Source organism: Schistocerca serialis, chromosome 1, assembly GCF_023864345.2.
Source record: "Schistocerca serialis cubense isolate TAMUIC-IGC-003099 chromosome 1, iqSchSeri2.2, whole genome shotgun sequence".
Lineage (NCBI taxonomy): Eukaryota > Metazoa > Arthropoda > Insecta > Orthoptera > Acrididae > Schistocerca > Schistocerca serialis.
In genome coordinates, this window is record NC_064638.1 from 1052766740 (window position 1) to 1052790128 (window position 23389).

At 41.2% G+C, this 23389-nt stretch overlaps 1 protein-coding gene across 1 annotated transcript in view; it reads right to left on the reverse strand.

The window, feature by feature from the left end:
* The window catches only part of LOC126415317 (mediator of RNA polymerase II transcription subunit 4), a 78732-nt gene that overhangs the window by 38451 nt on the left and 16892 nt on the right, over positions 1 to 23389 (reverse strand). Inside the window, exon 3 of the mRNA XM_050083422.1 lies at positions 15233 to 15404. Coding sequence (XP_049939379.1) covers positions 15233 to 15404 — 172 coding nt within the window. The remainder of the gene's footprint in view (positions 1 to 15232; positions 15405 to 23389) is intronic.

Sequence of the window (23389 nt, forward strand, 5' to 3'; positions counted from 1 at the left end):
GCGGCTATCTGATTTGGTGAAGACTGCCAGTCTCGCTAGCGGGATGAAAGCAGAGCTCACCATCTGCAGCATCGTCGACAGGACTGACTGCGGACCTTTGGTACAGAGCCGAGTGGAGGGTCTGAATCAGAGGCTGTGACGGTTCTGCGACCGTGTGGGCTGCAGATTCCTCGACTTGCGCCATAGGGTGGTGGGGTTTCGGGTTCCACTGTATAGGTCAGGAGTCCACTACACGCAGCAAGCGGCTACACGGGTAGCAGGGGTTGTGTGGCGTGGACTGGGCGGTTTTTTAGGTTAGATGGCCTCGGGCAAGTACAGAAAGGGCAGCAGCCTCAAAGGGTGCGGGGAAAAGTCAGGACATGCGGGGACCAAGCAGCAATCGGTATTGTAATTGTAAACTTTTGAAGCTGCATTGGTAAAGTACCGGAACTTCAAGCGCTGATAGAAAGCACCGAAGCTGAAATCGTTATCGGTACAGAAAGCTGGCTGAAGCCAGAGATAAATTCTGCCGAAATTTTTACAAAGGTACAGACGGTGTTTAGAAAGGATAGATTGCATGCAACTGGTGGTGGCGTGTTTGTCGCTGTTAGTAGTAATTTATCCTGTAGTGAAGTAGAAATGGATAGTTCCTGTGAATTATTATGGGTGGAGGTTACACTCAACAACCGAGGTAGGTTAATAGTTGGCTCCTTTTACCGACCTCACGACTCAGCAGCATTAGTGGCAGAACAACTGAGAGAAAATTTGGAATACATTTCACATAAATTTTCTCAGCATGTTATAGTCTTAGGTGGAGATTTCAATTTACCAGATATAGACTGGGAGACTCAAATGTTTAGGACAGGTGGTAGGGACAGAGCATCGAGTGACATTATACTGACAAGGGGACCTCCCCATCACACCCCCCTCAGATTTAGTTATAAGTTGCCACAGTGGATAGGCCTTGAAAAACTGAACACAGATCAATCGAGAAAACAGGAAGAAGTTGGGTGGAACTATGAAAAAATAAGCAAAATATGCAAACTGAGTAGTCCATCCGCAAGATAGGCAACATCAAGAGCAGACTGAACTCAGGAGTGCCGTGGTCCCGTGGTTAGCGTGAGCAGCTGCGGAACGAGAGGTCCTTGGTTCAAGTCTTTCTTCAAGCGCAGAGTTTAATTTTTATTTTCAGTCAATTATCAAAGTTCAGACACTCACACATAATCAACTTCGCTCTCCAAAATTCCAGGACATGTTCAGATTTGCTTGGACATATGCAGGATTTGACGATCTACACATGGAAAAATTTGAAAACGTTAGAAACATATGTATGACAGAGCACAGGGAAAAGTGTGCGACTGTGAAACTGTTGGATTCATTTGTTACAGTTTATGTGACAAACTCTTATGTTTTCATCTCTTTTTGGGAGTAATTATCACATCCACAAGAAAACCTAAATTGGGAAACGTAGAAGAATCTTTTTACCCATTCGCCAAGTGTACAAGTTAGGTGGATCGACGAGATATTCCTGTCATGTGACGCACATGCCGTCACCAGTGTCGTATAGAATATATCAGACGTGTTTTCCTGTGTAGGAATCGGTTGACCTATGACCTTGCGATCAAATGTTTTCGGTTCCCATTGGAGAGGCACGTCCTTTCGTCTACTAATCGCATGGTTTTGCGGTGCGGTCGCAAAACGCAGACACTAAACTTATTACAGTGAACAGAGACGTCAATGAATGAATGGACAGATCATAACTTTGCGAAAATAAAGAAATTAAAATTTTCACACGAGGGAGGACTTGAACCAAGGACCTCTCGCTCCGCAGTTGCTCACGCTAACCACGGGACCACGACGCTCCTGAGCTCAGAGTGTCCTTGATTTTGCCTATCTTCGCATGGACTACTCAGTTTGCATATTTTGCTTATTTTTTCATAGTTCCACTCAACTTCTTCCTGTTTTCTCGATTGATCTGTGTTCAGTTTTTCAAGGCCTATCCATTGTGCCAACTTATACCTAAATCTGAGAGGGGTGCGATGGGGAGGTTCCCTTGTGAGTGCACTATCCGAAAATTACCTCGAGCAATTAAACAGAGAACCGACTCGTGGAGATAACATCTTGGACCTACTGATAACAAACAGACCCGAACTTTTCGACTCTGTAAGTGCAGAACAGGGAATCAGTGATCACAGGGCTGTTGCAGCATACCTGAATATGGAAGTTAATAGGAATATAAAAAAGGGGAGGAAGGTTTATCTGTTTAGCAAGAGTGATAGAAGGCATATTTCAGACTACCTAACAGATCAAAACGAAAATTTCTGTTCCGACACTGACAATGTTGAGTGTTTATGGAAAAAGTTTAAGGCAATCGTAAAATGCGTTTTAGACAGGTACGTGCCGAGTAAAACTGTGAGGGATGGGAAAAACCCATCGTGGTACAACAACAAAGTTAGGAAACTACTACGAAAGGAAAGAGAGCTTCACTCCAAGTTTAAACGCAGCCAAAACCTCTCACAACAAACAGAAGCTAAACGATGTCAAAGTTAGCGTAAGGAGGGCTATGCGTGAAGCGTTCAGTGAATTCGAAAGTAAAATTCTATGTACCGACTTGACAGAAAATCCTAGTAAGTTCTGGTCTTACGTTAAATCAGTAAGTGGCTTGAAATAGCATATCCAGACACTCCGGGATGATGATGGCATTGAAACAGAGGATGACACGCGTAAAGCTGAAATACTAAACACCTTTTTCCAAAGCTGTTTCACAGAGGAAGACCGCACTGCAGTTCCTTCTCTAAATCCTCGCACAAAAGAAAAAATGGCTGACATCGAAATAAGTGTCCAAGGAATAGAAAAGCAACTGGAATCACTCAACAGAGGAAAGTCCATCGGACCTGACGGGATACCAATTCGATTCTACACAGAGTACGCGAACGAACTTGCCCCCCTTCTAACAGCCGTGTACCGCAAGTCTCTACAGGAACGGAAGGTTTCAAATGATTGGAAAAGAGCACAGGTAGTCCCAGTCTTCAAGAAGGGTCGTCGAGCAGATGCGCAAAACTATAGACCTATATCTCTGACGTCGATCTGTTGTAGAATTTTAGAACATGTTTTTTGCTCGCGTATCATGTCATTTTTGGAAACCCAGAATCTACTCTGTAGGAATCAACATGGATTCCAGAAACAGCGATCGAGTGAGACCCAACTCGCTTTATTTGTTCATGAGACCCAGAAAATATTAGATACAGGCTCCCAGGTAGATGCTATTTTCCTTGACTTCTGGAAAGCATTCGATGCAGTTCCGCACTGTCGCCTGATAAACAAAGTACGAGCCTACGGAATATCAGACCAGCTGTGTGGCTGGATTGAAGAGTTTTTAGCAAACAGAACACAGCATGTTGTTATCAATGGGGAGACGTCTACAGATGTTAAAGTAACCTCCGGCATGCCACAGGGAGTGTTATGGGACCATTGCTTTTCACAATATAGATAAATGACCTAGTAGATAGTGTCGGAAGTTCCATGCGGCTTTTCGCGGATGATGCTGTAGTATTCAGAGATGTTGCAGCATTAGAAAACTGTAGCGAAATGCAGGAAGATCTGCAGCGGGTAGGCACTTGGTGCAGGGAGTGGCAACTGACCCTTAACACAGACAAATGTAATGTATTGCGAATACATAGAAAGAAGGATCCTTTATTGTATGATTATATGATAGCGGAACAAACACTGGTAGCAGTTACTTCTGTAAAATATCTGGGAGTACGTGTACAGAACGATTGGAAGTGGAATGATAATATAAAATTAATTGTTGGTAAGGCGGGTGCCAGGTTGAGATTCATTGGGAGAGTCCTTAGAAAATGTAGTCCATCAACAAAGGAGGTGGCTTACAAAACACTCGTTCGACTTATACTTGAGTATTGCTCATCAGTGTGGGATTCGTACCAGATTGGGTTGACGGAGGAGATAGAGAAGATCCAAAGAAGATCAGCGCGTTTCGTCACAAGGTTATTTGGTAACCGTGATAGCGTTATGGAGATGTTTAGCAAACTCAAGTGGCAGACTCTGCAAGAGAGGCGCTCTGCATCGCGGTGTAGCTTGCTCGCCAGGTTTCGAGAGCGTGTGTTTCTGGATGAGGTATCGAATATATTGCTTCCCCCTACTTATACCTCCTGAGGAGATCACGAATGTAAAATTAGAGAGATTCGAGCGCGTACGGAGGCTTTCAGACAGTCGTTCTTCCCGCGAACCATACACGACTGGAACAGAAAAGGGAGGTAATGACTGTGGCACATAAAGTGGCCTCCGGCACACACCGTTGGGTGGCTTGCGGAGTATAAATGTAGATGTAGATAAATGGGTATAAGTGTTAATTAAAAGTAACACCAGAACTAACGAACACAGGAAAAGCATATCTGTGAGAAACTAATATTTATAGCTTCTGTACGGAAGTCGGTTGAGCGTCGTACCAAGGGTCCTGGGTTCAAATCCCAATGATGACAATTTGTTTTGCTGTGTTATGCATAAAGTGTTATATGGGACAACATGTTCATACCATGTAAAAGGGCTATTTGGAGCATATAGCAATGTTCTCCTGGCAGAGTGCTTTCACTTCATTTCTATGAAAGTAGAAAACCTATAGAGCACATTTGCAGTTTCACACAATACACAGTCACAACAGAAAAATAAAAAAGCAACTGCATCACATGTGCGGAAGTAGTAGTAGTAGTAGTAGTAGTAGTAGTAGTAGTAGTAATTATAATAATAAACTATTAGCAGTTATAATAAACAAAATAATACGAGCAGTAAATATGCACATAATGTTCAAAAATCAATGCAAATATGATGCCCCCCCCCCCCCCCCCCAAATCCAAACACACACACACACACAGTGTCATTCATTCATGAAAAAAGGCTTTGCAATAATGGTTGTAAATGAAGAAGTGTGTGAAGCAAATTACTTTTGAACACCAAGCACATTTGATGAATCCCACATTTGCACATTTATCCTGTAGATTGCAGAATGAAAGTTTGTGTCTGAAACAGAACTTTGTTGAAGTTTCAAGGGGTCTGGTTCATCAATGGGTTTACCCATTGTCCATTTGTGACAATGAGAATTATAGAAATGTGGAGAACACAACTGATTGTATGTGAGGGAGTGAATCTTAAGAAGATTAGTCTGTTGTTGCAGATCAATCTCTTCCAAAGAATCTCCAGCAGCATTGGAAATTTTACGAATTGTATGCCTGTACACACTGAAGAAATGAAGATCAAGCAATTGACAAATGTAGGTTGTGTTTAAAGGAATAATGGGAATTGTGATTTGGTGTTCTGGTAGGTTATTCTGAATGTGCAGGTCACGCAGAACACTAGCGTATTTGTGGGGGCTGTAAGGATCCAGTATTAGCAGGTTTCTCTCCACTGATTTGTTCCACTACCACTTCTTGTGGAAATGCCCTGAACAGTTCTTTGGTCATTTTGTCAGATGAGTGAGAGTGGACAATTAAATTTGGTGCTAGAAACACAGACTGAAGTGTGTGAGTACTCAAAGAACGAGGCTCCTGAAGGACAACAAACAGCCTTAAAGCAAGTTTGCCTGTCTGTGAAAGCAATGGAATAACTGTGTACATATGTGTTGTCGCATGAACAGACTGTACAACCCCTACAATATTTTTAGAACCTCTAGCTGCAAGAGTGTGGCCCACAATCATCTCCTTACTGAATCCCTTTCATCGATGCTGTAGATATTTGTCCTCGTGTAGGCCATCATGAGTGCGCGAGTTGCCTGTCGCCAGTCCTCTACCGTTTTCTGGATGTTGTTTCTGTTGTGGTACATTTTCACTGTAACAAAAGATTTGACTTTACAGCTTAAAAAGTTGTTTTTATGCTTCTGGCAAAAGACCCAACTGTCACTGGCATCAAATCTTTGGAAATTAAGTGTCTCGCTTTTGTTTCCACCCACAATTTGATGTCTACATCAAGAACACATCGACCTTCCTGGTGATGGTGTTTGAAGGTCTCCATCGCATGCATTGCAATCTGTTTGTACTTTTCCTTCACAGAAGTTAATTCTTCACTTTCCCACTACCTTTTCCATTCGTACAACATACACCATGCATGACATCTAGTGCGAAATCTGTTTTTCATTGCAGATATTGTATGACGTGCAAATGTTTGGGTTGGCTTTGGCTGCTTTTTGATGTTAAGCCAATATCAGAGCATTTCAATTTTCTTGTTTCTTCAATAAAACACTACCCTTTTCTCCTTCTGTGATGTTTCATCATTTCCATCGCTATAGGACCTTTCTGGCAATGATATCGAAAACGTTGACTCTAAGAAACTTCCTGGCAGATTAATCATATCAGTGCACACTCTGCTGCTCAGTGAAAATTTCATTCTGGAATCGTTTGCTCTAGCCTATTCACTTGGTCACAGATGAACGATTCCACTCCACTGGGTGTGCGCTCATTGATATCTATTGTTTCTTCTTCAGTGATAATCGACACATTCCACTGACCAATTACATTCAGAACGAATTCTGCACACTTTCTCTCGTCTTCAGTTACTTTTGTTGCTGTACGTACACAACAGTCACTGTGCAACAGTTTGACAAAGATGTCAATAATGCTTCATGGATTCATGTTGCACAACAGCAGTACCAGTAGTGTACAGACTAGATAGCAACTGCAGGCTCATTTGCCTGTATGCACAAACACAAGACTAGCCAATGACCTGCAGTCAAATATTATTATTGTTACCACCACCACCACCACCACTACTTCTGTGAAATTACAAACGCACTAGCTGCTTCATCACGAGTGATGACTGTTCTATTGCACATGTCTGACAAAACCCACACCTATCTATACAGATGTACTCTATATATTTGTTACTTTCAACTAATGAAGTGATAGCAAACTGCCAAAAGAACATTGCTACAAGCTCTGAAAAGTCCTTTTACATGTCATGCTCCCGAAGTTCTCACATATAACAGTTTCACATGCAAACACTTAAAAGAAATTGGAAATTGTCATCAGTGGGGTAGGTTTGAACGCAGGCCCTTTGGTACAACAGCCTCATACTCTACCAACTCACCCATGTGAGATATGCAAAACAATCAGTCACAGATATGCTTTTCCTGCGCTCCATAGTTCTGGTGTTACTTTTAATTATCACTTACACATGTTCTGCTGGATGACAGCATGAGTTAAATTGGTGTTTTGGTTGATGCTCTATCCACATACAGCGTTTGGTACTGATCTGAGTGCCTGACATCTGCAGGTTTGGGTGTCAGAATAAAACAAACTATCCCACTGCTGGAGTCAAATGAGAGGATCAATTCCTTTTCAAAATCAGGAAAGATCAGTACTGGATGCAATCTTCAATGTTTCAAACACCGCTTGACAATATGCTCATCATTGGAATTTTACAGCCTTCCTCAACAACTGATTCAAAGGTCCTGAGATCTGTGCAAAATTCCTTATGAATCTGCAATGATAACTGCAAAACCCAGGAACGATAGCAGATGTTTCGTGGTCTGTGGCGTTGCAAAGTTCCAGTTTACTTCTGTTAGGTGAGGATCGGTTTGAACACCTTTCTCACTAATTACATACCGAACATAGTTCATCTATGGCTGTGCAAAAACACTCTTTGCTACTAAGCATCAGATGTGCAGATTGTAGCCTGCTAAATACATCTTCCAAGCACTTCATGTGTCCTGGCATATCCTTCAAAAATACAATGATACTGTCCTTTCATCTAATAGCCTCTCGAATGTGGCTGGCATTTTTTTAAAGTCTAAACAGCATCCTTTGATGCTGTAATTTCCAGGTGGAACTGTGAAAGTGGTCTTTGACCTATCTTCTGGGACCATTTGTAGTCAATGATATCTGCTGTAAGGTACTGGCACTGTCCTAAATTGCCTAATGTTTAAATAATACTGGGAATGGGATTTGCATCAGTGACAGCTTTTGCACTCAAACAACAGTAATCTCAACAGAATCTGTACCTCTTAGTACCATCTGATGACTTTTTCAGAACAGGAAACATTGTCCCTCCCTTGTGCTCCATTATACGTAAAGCCAACTGTTGGTTTTTAAACTCCTCCATTATGGGTTGGAGATGGTTTGCTATGCAGTGGACTGGCGCAATACTACCTGTAGATATATGGTAAGGGACCATTAATATTGAACAAATCCATAAACAGTATTAGCAAAGCTTCCATTGTCTCACAGTCACTACTTGCAAGTGACCCTCTGTACACTGCTGCATCGATGCTTTGCTCGTGCTGGGTCATCAACATCCTCTTCATCTTATAGCTCTCCCTCTAGACAGGCAATCATTCAAATTCATCATTAATACTGCTTACACTTGGTATGCTTACACACACCAAACAATGCATTTTGTCTAACTCTTCATTATCCACCAGTGCCTCTACCACTCATAATGATTCATATGGTAAATCGGTATCAACAGAAATCCAACTAACTTACCATAGTATTTTCTCAAGGGAGCCAACCATTAGCACACAGTCTCGCTTGCAATTATATTCCCCAATGGACACAGAATCCTACTGAGTTCTACTGTATACAACAAAAATTGATTTTAGCACAATTCTTTGAAAAAATCCAACCCAAGAATCCATGAATATGCTTCACCTATATGCAGTAACTCTTCGATATGCTTACAAAAAATTTTAACTCAAATATTAAAATTAAGCAGCATCATACCTAGCGACACTACATTATTGTTGCCTATGGCTCTGAGCACTATGGGACTCAACTGCTGAGGTCATTAGTCCCCTTATTGTTGCCTACTCCATGTAATTAGTAACATGGAGAGACTGAAGCTTACTTCTGCATCCAATGTTCAGACTGACGACTGACACATATGCACCCATGTCTATCAGAAATTTATGTTCCTTGCTTTCTACAAAGCTTGCAAAGCTGCATTGCATTTGTGCATCTATTTGCACAGTGTTCTGTCCAACTGGAAATGCTTTCTCATGGTTGAAGCACTCCCATTTACATTTTACAGCTGCTTCTGCTGATGTCATTACCTCTGCCTTCAATTACCAAAGTCTTGGGCTCAGTGTCCAGTTTGTCCACACTTGTTGTATTCAGGTTGCCAACATTGCTTCTGTACATGACCTTTATATCCACATCTATAGCACTTCACCTCTTAAGCAGAAACATGGTGGTCTGTACATACTTTTGTGGCAATGTCAATTGCTCCAGTTGTGTAGGGGCCTTAAGAGCCTTTCCCCACGACATCTTGGCAGAGATATTGAGAAGTGGCTAGTCCCTTGGATTCGCCTCCCTTTCATCGAACTGATCACAATTATGGGCAGCATGCAGATTAGGGCACTAATGTCACATACAGGAGGCACAGTGATCAATTCAATTAATCGTATAAAGGATTGATCGTGATTAGGCACATGTTGGTGGCACTGTAATTTTTCACGCAGTATTTTGATGTGAAGGAATTGTGCTCATGCTGGAAATGTGTCTTCGTAATGGACTGCTAAGGCTGCTGCTGGGGGCAACAGCAGCCACCAGTATAGACAGCACAGCAGCCACTTTATTGCTGGCAATTTGAAGAATTAAAGAATGCAAAGCTCTGAGCCCAGGTATACTGGGGCGACGGGTGAGGAGTCTTGGTCATTGATTCTCCCTGCAGGGAGGGGGGAGGGGGGTAAGCGCGTGTTCAGCATGGATGTGCATTTAAGACAACACGGGCCTTTTCTGTGCAGAGGCCGGCGCCAGAGTTTTTATGGCTCCTTTGCCAGATCACGACGGAACAGGGAGCTAGTAAATTGATCCCTGCAGGGTAGAGAGTGCACCTCAGCTTTTCAGGCAGCCCTGACAATGTTTTTCCGTTAGCCTTCCCGAGAATGCCAGATCGACCTGTGAAATAAAACATTTCACTTCGGGCATCATAATGGGTCAGTATGGCATGATGTGCACTGCATAGGCATTCTAAGATCTGCTGAATCCTTTGAAGGACACATAGGCTCCCATGGTAGTGTTCCGATGTGAATTGTGAATCTATGTCTTGATTTGTGAGCTGACTGTGATGTCATGGCATGCACTGGAGGGCACCCATTTCGTGCCGAAATAGAGAAGACAGGTGGAAAAGGATCTCGCCATCTGTTGGAGGAAGGCAGCCTTGAGTATTAAAAAACACGCTACTTGTGAAACGTACTGCCCACACTCTGCCATTGCCGGAGTGTGCTTTTTGAAGGACCTACACATGGAGCACATAGTTTTTCGTAAAGTACTAATGAGGAGGGTGGCAGTAAGTAGCAGGAAGCCAGAGAGAGAGGACAGTCATGGTCAGACAACTGAAGTGAGACTTGTAATCAAACAGAAATGTAGCTGTTAAGCAGTAGCCACATGGCCCACCATACATTTGTTGATTTTTGGTTTTTTGCTGTGAGGCAATCTGAGTGAATTGTCTGACTGAGAGCCTTGGCTTGCATGGCATCACAATTTTGTGTCTGGTTTGGAGACACAGTTCTGTGACTTATATTGACGAATGGGCTACTTTGGTTGAGTCACAACTGTGGTGCACAGTTCACTGCACGGCAGACTCTACATGCTGCATGGTAAATGCTGGGCTGCTCCATCTTGATAGGAATTCTAGGTGAATTTCTCACTGCATACGGTGTTCGCCTCAGCAGTTGGAGTACCACATATATACAGAACATTAGCGCATAGTTTGTCGTTCACAATCTCTGTCAATCCACTGAATTTTCAGTCAGATAGTGTTATCCACATTTTAAGTGGGAACTGTGGTGTATTAACTTCACCTATTCCTGAACTTTGTCAGCTGCAATGCAGCTCAACTAATTTCATCTCTGTGTAATCACACTTGATATCCATAATTTCATTAGAAGTCAGACTATATTAACACTTTTTAAATTAATTTATGTGGGAGATACTTTCAGCACTTGAAAGTCTGTTACATTACATCCACTGCAATTTCAACATCAGGGCCAAAATATTGATTACAGTCAGATCTCCATTGTGCATAGTTTTATAGTGGTGCAGCTGAAGGTTGGTTCTGTCACATGATGTATTACTTAACAGACAGATGTAAGGAGTGGTATTCCATATTTAGTACTCACCCCTCAGACCTTTTGTAGTATCATGCAGAAAAACAACCAATGTACAATTTTCATCCTGCTGCATTAATATTCTATCAGCTTTTGCATTCTGTGTCATTTCATACGCCTGCACATTGATCATTGGCATCCTATCCGAGAAGGACATCTGCAACTGATAATTAATTTAAAGAGATCTGCTTCAGCTGCAGTATATTTATTCAAACTACGGCTGGTTTCGAGACTTTAACATCCCATCTCCAGGTGTATGAAATTATATTATTTAGTAATACAGGGCTATTCATTCAAAAAGAAGGAACAGATTTCAAACATTTATTGCTTCCAAATGACAAAAGATAGCAACACGTTCCTGGAAAGAGAAAAGTTCAAATTTTTATGCATTCAATGTGAGCACCAAAATGGTCGCTCATTTCCTGCCACACACAAAGCAACTAGTCTCTCGTTATCAAATTCACAGCTTCAACAATGTGAAGTCACAGACTTCTAAGAGCGTCAGGCATAGGGATAAAAACACGGTCTTTTACGTAACTCAACAGATAAAAGTCACAAGGCATGAGGTCTGGAGACCTGGGAGGCCAGTGGCGATGAAGTTCATCTTCTGCTCCTCCTCTTCCAATCCAATGTCCTGGAATGGTGTCATACAGGTAATGTCAGAGGTGCTTAGAGAATTTTCTAAGTATTTCCAATGTTACTGGAATGACACCATTTCAGGATGTTGGATTGGATTAGGAGGAGCATAAGACGAATTTCATCACTGGTTGCCTCTCAGGTCTCCACACCACACACCTTGTGACTTTTATCTGTGAGGTTATGTAAAAGACCGTGTTTTTATCCCCCCTGTGCCTGACACTCTTGGAAGTCTGTGACTTCACATTGTTGAAGCTGTGAATTTGATAACAAGAGACTAGTCTCTTTGTGTGTGGCAGGAAATGAGCCACCATTTTGGTGCTCACACTGAATGCATAAAATTTGAACTTTTCTCTTTCCAGGAACACTGGAATTGTGTTTCTACCTACCATAGTTTGGAAACAAAAAATATTTGAAATCAGTTCTTTCTTTTTGAATATCCCTGTACATAACTGTGGTCAGATCAATCAATGCAAAAGTTCCAACCACTGCATGTTGGCAGAAACTGTCTGCTTCTGGGCAGCCACATGGTACGAATGCCAACCGCTACTGTGTATACAGCCATGCCAGAGCTCTGGCACTGCACTTCCAGATCTTTAGAATTTAATTACTAAAACAAATTATATGATGTACTCATCGCTGAAGAGAAGATAAAAGTCACAACAACAATGAATTAGAATGAATACAAGATTTGGAAAAGAAATTTGAAAGTCGTAAGGAACTTATGAGTAAAATTTTGTATTATTGTGCAATTTTTACAATATTATGAGTCATCCAAAAGGCCTTCTTTTGAATCAGACAACACACACACACACACACACACACACACACACACACGACCACTGTCTCTGGCTGCCGAGGCCAGACTGCGAGCAACAGTGCATGGTGGGAGGAGCAATCTGGATAGTGGGGGTAAGTAGGAGACTAGGGGGGGGGGGGGGGGGGGGGGAGATAGGAGGTTAGGGGACGGTTAAGTGCTGCTTGTGGGAGCAAACAAGAATAACATGGGGAGAGGGTAGAGCAGCCAGGTGCAGTCTGGAGGTTAGACGGAGGGGTGAGATGGGTGTGGGGATGGGGTGGGTGAGCAGAAAGGGGAAGAAGTAAAAAGATTGTAAATGCGTTGATGGATTAGAAGGCTATGTAGTGCTGGAGTGGGAAAGGGAAGGCGATAGGTGGGTGAATGACAGCAACTAATGAAGGTTGAGGTCCAGAGGGTTACAGAAACATAGGATATATTGCAGGGAGAGTTCGCACCAGTGCTTTTCAGAAAAGCTGGTGTCGATAGGAAGGATCCAGATGGCACAGGCTGTGAAGCAATCATTGAAATGAATAAAGTTCTGCTGGTGCCATTTGGATCCCTCCTACCAACACTAGCTTTTCCGAATTGCACAGGTGGGAATTCTCCCTGCAATATATCCTACATTCTAGTAATCCTCCTGACCTCAACTTTCGTTAGTCACTGTCTTCACCCACCTGTCCCCTTACCTGTCCTCACTACACAGCCTTCTATTCCACGTATGCATCCATAGTTTTTTTAATTTCGCTCCTTTTCTGCTCCCCCCGTCTAACCTCCCAACTACATCCAGCTGCCCTACCCTCTCCCAACCTCATCCCTATATGCTCCCACAAGCAGCACTTCACTGTCCTCCAACCCTACCCTGCTATCGCTCCCCGTTCCTGCACCAGCCTCCTCCTTATCCCCACCACTAAGATTGCCTTTCCTAACATGCGCTGTTGCTGGCAGCCAGAGACAGTGGTCACAAGTGTGTGTTGTGTATGAGTGAACGTGTGTGTGTGTGTGTGTGTGTGTGTGTGTGTGTGTGTGTGTGTGTGCGTGTGTGGAAGGGGGCGCATGCATATGTTATCTAATTCAGAAGAAGGCCTCTTTGTCGATAGCTTTGTTGTTTATGTGTGTGCGTGTGTGGAAGGGGGCGCATGCATATGTTATCTAATTCAGAAGAAGGCCTCTTTGTCGATAGCTTTGTTGTTTATCTGTCTTTTATGTGCCTGTCTGCAACTCAACATCTCTACCATATTGTGAGTAGCAATCTATCATTTTCACAATATTGTAATTATTCTATCCTGTGTTATTTTTACTTTCTGTTTGACTGGATTCTGTTTAGTGCACAAAAAATATTTCATGACAGAGACTGTTTGAATTTCCATGGAAGCCATAATGATTCTACACTAATTTTGAGCCATGTTCATTGTCAAGAGATATGTGAATATAACTGAGTTGGCAAAAATACTTGAATTTGACACTAAAATTAAGTTGCTATAATACTCAGATCACTTCACTTACATTTGTATGTGTACTGCCTTACATGGTGGGAGCCTGGTCATGGGGTATAAGGGATGACCACCATGGCCCATCCATCCTCCGATCAGTCCACTGCTGTGCCACTCCAGTTACTGCCAGCATTGAGGTTGACCCTCACCTGTGATCATGTGGGAGGTCATCTGAATGTGCGGCAAGCACCAAAAGACTTTCTGAGGGGAAGGCACGATCGAAAAGCCTCCCCAGTTCATCTGAGAAACATGTTTCAGGCATTAGCTGGTAAAGATCCTGAACCAGATACAGGTGCTTGCCTGTTTCAGAAGAAGCCTTTCGACCTCCACGTTGTGGGCATTCACAGAAGGTGGGATTACTGGCAGCTGGAAACTTCAATGTTAGGTATATAATGGAGCTCAGCAGCGATGTGGCTGCCCTAGAGGGGACTGAGTCCATGGTGTACCCTGTGTGCATAACAGTGGGATGTCATCCCAGATGTGGAATGGGTGCTTCTGGATGCCACGAAGAGCACTGGGTCCAGTGGTAGCTCATGTCAGTGTTCATGATGCCAGTCGTTTTGGATTGTGATGATGATGATGTTTCAGATTGTGGAGCGCTCAACTGCACAGTTATCAGTGCCCGTACTAATTCCCAACTTTTACTCAGTACTCTTTGGTACAGAGACACATGGAGGGTTTGAAATGAGAGGCTCAGGCAGTTTTGAAGCCCTGTAGACTGCAGATTTCTAAGACTTGAGATGTAAGGCAGTGGGGTTTCACATTCCGCTTAATAGGAGTCCATTACACATAGGAGGCAACTATACCAGCATTGGGAGCTATGGGGAGAGGACTTGGCAGTTTTTCAGGTTAGAAAGTCTCGGGGAAACACTGCTGCTATCTAAACTTTATTTTCATAATGGAATGAGTCACAAATGATGCCTCTCTATACTTTTGAAAGAGTATGAGTCACTGATTGGTACCGCAATAAAAGGAATATTATTTTCCAGCACCCTTTAGCATGTCCGCTAACTGACAAGACTCATACTCCTTTAATGTCAGTTTGTACAGTTACAAATGTAATATCTGAAGCAATAGCACACTCAAACTCCTCAAATAATGGATTGATATCCTTTAACAATTCAACTAAGTTATTAGATGTACTAAGAGAATGTATGTTCGAGAATAGTAACTCCAGCAGTGATGCAATGTAGACACCAGTGCTGGAAAACTCACCTGTGGGATATGGTCTTCGGGGATCACCTTGCTGCCACGTTAATGGAGCGCAAACAGCATTTGAAGCACTAATTCGGTGAGCAAACTTTATTAAGTCCTCTGAAGGAACAGGCCTTTTGTTGGCTCTTGCAATTGACTGCAGTTTTTGTTTTGCTTGAAATATAGCAGTGGCCTGTTAGATAAAAAAAATAACACAATTTCAAATGAAAGGTATTATACTTACTTCTAAAAGATTGTATATCAGTAAGCTACATAAAAAGTGAAGAGATGAAACATTCTCAACTCCTGTAAAACCTAAATACATCTATACTTCAAAAGGCACCTAACAGTGCGTAATGGTAGGCACTTTTGGTAAAAAAAAAAAAAAAAGAGGCACTTAACTGGATCCAAGTTAATACACTATATCACAGCTATCAGACTGAAAACATTACATGGGAAGGGTGACTGTCAGTATGCCTGTGTATGAAATCTGACAATATTGTGAAAAATACAGATTTTTAGTCATGATTTACAGGAGATGTTGAGTCACAGACTTTCACAACGAAAAGACTGCTAAACAGGTGAGCTTTTGGAGAAATGGACTTCTTCTAAAGTAGGTAACACACACACACACACACACACACACACACACACACACACACACGACTCCTGTCTTTGGATACTGAGTTCAGAGGCAACGGCCATGTGTGTGCGAGTGTGCCTGCATGAATGTGTGTGTGTGTGTGTGTGTGTGTGTGTGTGTGTGTGTGTTTTGTCTACTTCAAAAGAAGACCTATTGGCCAAAAGCTCACGTGTTTAGCAGTCTTTCTGTCGTGCCTGTCAGTGACTCATCATCTCCTCCAACCTCAGCTGTCAGGCACAATGGTTGTGTGTGAGTTGGGCTTGCATGAATGTGTTTGTGATGTCTACTTTAGAAGGAAGCTCACACATTTAGCAGTCTTTTTGTTACGCATGCCTATGATTTAACATCTCCACATGGTGCGCAGAATCTACCCTTTTCATAATATTGTCATCATTCCATCCTGGATTTTTCATTGTTTGGTTATGTATGAGCTCTAATTACACTGATTTTCCACCATGATCATTTTGTGAGTTGTCTATGAGGGAGAAGTAATATGGTACCTGACTTCTTGGAATGCCTACGTCCGAAATTTTAGCAGTAGTTTTGAGTGATGTGGCTTTTTGGTAGTTTTCGCCACTCAGTTTGATGAGCATTTGTGTGACGCTTTTCAACATACTCAACAAAAGCAAAAATGGCAAAATGCACCACTCTTCTACATATTTTCTCTATATCCTCTATTAATATTATTTTGTAAGGGTCCCAGAATAAGAAGTGCTCAAGACTTGGTCGAATGAGTGTTTTGTGAATCACTTCTTTCTTAGCTGAATTATACTTTCTAGGCTTCTTCTCTTGAATCTGAAGTTGGTATCTGCTTTCAACTGTTTTTGTGTATCATTTCTCTGTTGGTCTCGAGACATTACTCCCAGCATTTTATGGAAGTAGTTGTTTTCACTGGTTAATAACCAATCATGCAATCAAACACTAATGAGTGTGTCTGCCTATTTATGCGCAATACATACATGAATAAATTTATGTTGATGCTTAACTGCCAATCCCCACAACAAGCATAAGGGTTCTGTTCAGTTATTGGCAATGCAATTATTTCAATATGCATCAGCACCATCTGCTAACAATTTCATCAGATTCCTGCACTGGCCTTTCAGAAGTCAAGGACTAGGCATCAACCTGGCCACAGTTATCTGGCCCTATGGATCTCACCAACCAATAAAGTGAGCAGAATTCCACATCATTGTTTGTGGAATCAATGTTGATTCCTATCAAAAAGATCATAACACATGAACATAAAATATTTTTCATGGACTATCTGATAAAAAGTATCCGGACACTAGTTCATGGACATTAATATGAGATATTTTCAGCCTTCATGATGGCTTGAACTCTACTGGAGACATTTTCAATGAGGTGGAGGAATGGCAGTCCAGTCTTCCTCAAGAGCTGAAACCAAGGAAGGCAGAGATATTGGATAATGGGATCTGAAGTGAAGTCGACGTTCTAATTCATCTCGAAGGTGTTCCATTCGGTTCAGGTCGGGGCTCTGGGCAGGCCACTCCATTTCAGAGATGTTAGTGTCTACAAACTATTCCTTTCCAAATGCTGCTTTATGACAGAATGCACAGTCATACTGATACAAACAGTCATCATCGCCAAACTGTTCCTCTACAGCACACTACACACAATCCTGTACAATGTATTCATATCATTCAACATTTACCATTTCTTAAATGCAATAAGAGGATCACAAACTAAATATGACCCCCCTCCCCCCAATACCATAACACAAGCTGCTCCATACTTAAACGTTGGTAAAACACACGATGGCAGTCAACTTTCTCCAGACATTTGTCAAACCCAAACACTTCCTTTTGATTGCCACAGGGTATATCCTGAATCATCACTCTTGCTTCCAGTCACTCATTGTCCAATGGTATCGCTCTACACACCACCTCAAGTCTTGTGTTACTCAGATGTGTGGTTTATAAGGAGCTGCTTGGCCACTACACCCCATCTGTATTATAACTCCCTATGTACAGACATTGTGCTAGCTGGACTGCTAGTAGCACTCTGGAACTTCTGGTGATTCCTTCTGCTGATTTCGAATGATTTTTTAACAACCTCCCTGACCACCAGTAAATGAGTTCTGCCTACAAATATAGGGGGTGGGGGGTGAGATGGTGGAAGGTGGTAGGAAGGAGAAAGGCAACTGGAAAGGAAAGAAAGGAGGGGTAAAGCAATGACGAGGACAGGGAGGGTGGGGTTGGAAAGAGGGGATGAGTGGATGAGAAGACAAAATATAGCGGATTATAAGAAACCATAAGCGGTATTACACAGTGAACCCATAATTAAAGTTAGTCAAAAGACCCTAAATAATCAAAATTCAATAGATGACTAGGATGTTTGGACAACATGGTTGTGGAGAAACAGCGATTGCTATAAATTAACTCAGTATTAAGGAAACAGTCTTAATCGGACTTTTTATTTATTTAGCGCCGACCAGTTTCAGCCCATCGCAGGGGCCTTCTTCAGGGCGAACATAAGGTCGACTGCTGCTGGCGTCACGTCTACCGAGGTGTGGCAGAAGACGACTAGGATGTTGAAGATATGTTTGATAATGGAGGTGTCTGCTTACTAACTCTCATAATCTGTGCATCTTTTAAGTCTTCCAGTCTTTCGAGTAACTTTAATTATAGGATTGCTGTATAATTCTGCTTATGGTTTCTTGTAACAAATTATACAGTTTCTGTTTTCTCCTCCACCAATCCCCTCCTTCCAATATAACCCTCCCCTCACCTCGTTATTTTCTTCCCCTCCTTCCCCGCTCTCTCACAAACCATCACCCCCTCTCTAGCTCCCTCACAAACCATCACCCCCATCCCGTTCCTCCCAACTCCCCCTCAAATCTTTCTCTTATGTACTATCAGTTTGCGTCCTGGTTCTTAGAGTTTGTATTTTATACATTTTGTGTATTAGTAAGTCTTTATACACAATGGCATATTAGTATCTTTTATATTTTTACCGTTATCTATGGCAACACAAATTTATAAATTTTTTTATCTACTCTGTAGTAAGTAAGTCCCTAGGTCCAATCAGCATACTACTTTCTCAGAATCCAACAGTGGTAGATTGCACTCACGCCTTGCACTCCTGTTGTTATCTGTGCACCATACTGGTTTACAGTGTTCAGTGGTCCACTGTTACCTGGACTCCACATTTCGTCACAGAGGCTACGCCGTCCTTTAACCCAGGAAGCCAATTCTGACAGCCTTACTACCATGCAGAATAAATGTTCATTCCTCACACACCAGTACCTTCTGATAAGCGTTCTCCTTAGGTCTTGTTTCCTTCATATTATTTATGATGGTGAGTCTCACAAAGACTTTCATTTTAGGAACACACCTACTATTTCTGATGACACATACATAGGTGTTGTCAAAATGGGAGCAGCAGACACTGGTGTATTCTTCGATGTCATCTCAATGTTCAGATGTTCAACATTCTAGACAGTTTCACGTAGCACACGAGTATAAGATTATTATTTTAATTATTCTTTCAGTTAGATCTACTTATAACTCCTAGTTGACCTCGCTCACCCTAACTTTTATAACATTTTTATATTAGGGGCATTGGCACTCTCTGAATGTAAATTATCACTGACAACTGGCTTTATTCAGGTGGACTTAAATTGGTGGTTGTGTCAGTACTGCTCACTGCACTTTGGAATATCCATGGAGATATTTAGATAACATGGGACATTAGATTTTATAAGTATTTTTATAGTATCTGAGTGACTACAATAAAACTGCTAATGTGGGGAAACTGGCACTCAATCAGTTTTACCAACGCAATTCAATGCCTCAGCATAATTTGATTTGTTTGAGTGTTCCTTTCAGTGTGTACAATTATTTTAGTTGTGGATGTCCTACTTATAAGACAGTCTGCATCAAATATAAAATTAAGAATAATCTTTACAGTTGACACCTTTAAAATTTAATTCCGTATATTTTAGAAATATGCTCAAGTACTAATGAAAGCCCTGTTTATTTCAAATAGTTTGGCCATCTTGTACAATGAGTGAGTGAGTAACCAGTCATGCACCTTAGCTTTGAAAATAGTATAGGGCAATGTCCAAGCAAATATTGAAAATTTACAAGAAGTTGTGGGCATGTTATTTTGTGTGAGTTTGCAGTCTTTGTGAGTTCGTGTCTCGGCATAATAAAGTTCAGTTTACCTCTGGTATTGTGAGGGTGTATAGTCTCCCTACTGTTGAACTCACTTATGAAATAAGGCAACACTGAGCAGATGTATAGACTAACAACAGTTAATGTCTTGATAAAGAGTGGACAGCACTTTTCATTAGATTTCACTTTGCTCATTACTCTGATTACTGCTACTGCTACTTCTCCTTCTCCTCTTTCTTCTTCTTTTTTTTGCTGACATGGTGATACGTTCCTCTCAGTTCAATTTCAAATCAATTTGAAAGCCTATCACCTGATTTACGTTCCACAGCTGTAGCTAAGCCCAGAATTGCTTCCTATGTTTTATTAAGATCATAGAGGAGTTCATTCGGAAAAAACACACTTCATTGCAAGTTCTAATTTTTCCTGTTTTGCCTATTGCAGTTCTGCCATGTCATAGCCTGTTTTGAGCAGTGTTGTGTCATCTGCATAACACACAATTGAAACTGCTCCCACATGGTAAGCTGGATCATTAATTGCAATGATGAACAGAAAGGGACCTAGGACAGAGTCCTGTGGCACTCCAGTCCAATCTTCCTTCATAAAGGAGCATCTATTTTTAACTGATTCAATGTGCCTCCTGTTGTTTGTATATAACTTGATTATAGTTAAAGTTGGCATGTATGCCATAAATGGTATACAGTCAAAGGCTTTGCTGAGACAACAAAGTGCAACTAATACCAGATCCTTATGTTTAAATGTAATTAACACCTGGTTAACAACTTCAATGACAGCAGCAGTGGTATTTTTTCCATGTTGGAACACAAACTGCAGGCTGGAAAGGAGATCATGCTTTCCAAAATAGTTATTTAGCCGGTTGTATATTAGATTCTCAAAAACTTTGGAGAAAACTGGGACAATAGAAATACTTTTGGGACAGGTGATTATGTCCCTTTTGAAGTATTGGTACCACTTTAGCAATTTTGAGTGCATCAGGGAAAACTCCAGATTCTAAACATACATAAAAGTGACGGAAAGAGGCTGACAGATATGATGTATTATTTTTTTAAATTACATTGTTAGAGAACCAATAACAGTCCTTACTTCTTGAGTTTGAGAACCTTGACACAGCTTTTATAATATCCAGGTGACAACATTCCAGTGGGAGGCATACATCTTACGAGGCTCGACACCCGGAAGATCTAAAGCCCAAGTGCTTTTTGCTTAATTTTGTATTTCTATTCGTCCACTGAGGTTTGAATGTAAGCATCTACTTCTTCTAGGTCCAGCAATGCATATTGTGTGTGAGTTTGGGATTTTTCTGAGCTGATGATGTTCCATGCTGGTTTCCATTTGTTGGGAGCACCTTCAATGTAACATAGACATTAAAGTTCTTTGGCCATGATCAGTTTGTCTTTACAGTTCTTTTTACACCATAAATAAACTCTATAAGAAAAGCCATACTGCTCAAGACTTTATTTACAATAATTTTCATATATTCTGTGTAAGTCTGAGCATCTCTTCCTGACAGTGAGCCAGCTCAACCGTACAACATTTTAATTGTTTCTTTTTCTATTTATTCTTAGGGCTGATTTTTATTAATGCAGAAGTAACATAATTGTGTGAGTTTCTGTGGGAAATTATCAAAAACTGCTTCTCAGACACCCTTCCCAGGTTGTGTGTTCTATACGAACTCCCAACTAACATCTGCTACTATGTCAATAAATAAATTAATATAATCAAAAAATAGAAAATTAAGGATCGAATGTACCAATATTATGAGAAGGAAAGTTGCTACTCACCATATAGTGGAGATGCTGAGTCACAGATAGGCACAACAAAAAGACTCTCACAATTATAGCTTTCGGCCATTAAGGCCTTAGTAAACAACAGACACACATACGCACACGCACAAACACTCATGAAAATGTAATTCACATACAAGAATCGTGTGTGTGAGTTGTGTTTGCATGAGTGTGTGCATGTGCACACACTCATGAAGGCTTAATGGCTGAAAGCTATAATTGTGAGTGTCTTTTTGTAGTGCCTATCTGCGACTCAGCATCTCCACTATATGGTGAGTAGTAACTTTCCTTCCCATAATATTGTTAATAAATTAATCTATTCATATTTCTGGCTTCTTATATGTGTAGCATTAGATTTGATGCTGGCTGATGTGTCTGACTTAGACAAACGATCACAGCAGAATGCTAAGAAATAGTGGGTCGTGATCTGCTAGTGCATCACTACCAAGCCTGACATCATCATGCATATCTATAGAAAAATTAACTAAAATATCATCCAAGCAGGCAATATTCCCTGCAAATCTGTAATTGTAAAATTTAAACTTTGTAACGTGGTTCCGAACTGTAAAGTCGATGTTCGCCCTGGAATCCGACCACAGCAGATTGTGAAACATTCCAACAACATTAGGAACACGGAAAAATCCAACCAAAACAACAAGGATTCCAACACAAATTTTAAAGGCGTGATAATTCACGTAGGGACAAACTCTATTAGAAGCAGCAGACAAGAAGAAATCATAAATAATATTCATAATGTAATTCGGTCAGCCAAAGGTTTGTTTACAAGCTCCAGAATTGTTATCAACGGAATTCTACAAAGAAGATCGGTGAGTAACGCGTATACAAACAAAATAAACACCGGCATTAGGGAACAGTGCGACGAACTTGGTGTTGTGTTTGTTGACCCAAATAAATTTCTCGACGACAAATGTCTGGGTAGGGATGGCCTGCACTTAAACAGACTAGGTGCAATGACTTTCAGTAAAATGCTCCTGGATTTATGTAAAATTATAAAAAATAAGGGAAACTAATACGGTCTGCAGGGGGTGACTATCCAAGAATAACATATGCAAACAAAAAACGTGAGTGTAATCGTAATAAGGAAGCAGTTGAACCAAAACAGAACGACATTAAAACGAAAAAAAGTGGGAATGCAAATAGCGGTGGAAAAAATTACTTAACAGTTGTTCACCAAAATATATGTTCCCTAGCAAATAAGACCCAACAGCTAGAAGTGGAGCTGGAGTCTACAGAGTGCTCAGTTGTTTGTCTCACTGAGCATTGGTGCAATGAGGCTGAAATTAATCAGTTAGTCTTGCAGTCTTATAATTTAGCGTGTGCATACTGTAGGACTTCTATGAAGTGTGGAGGGTGTTGTATTTATGTAAAACAAAATTATCAGTATAAGACCAGAAGCGATTTATGTGTAATCAGTGAAGAGCAACATTTTGAACTGGCAGCAGTTGAAATCAGGGACCAATACAGGTGTAGGAATTTGATTATCTTATGTATATACAGATCTCCTAGTGGAGACTTCAATATCTTTTTCTCCAAACTTAATCATGTTCTTGACAAGATATCCACTCCAAAGAACCAC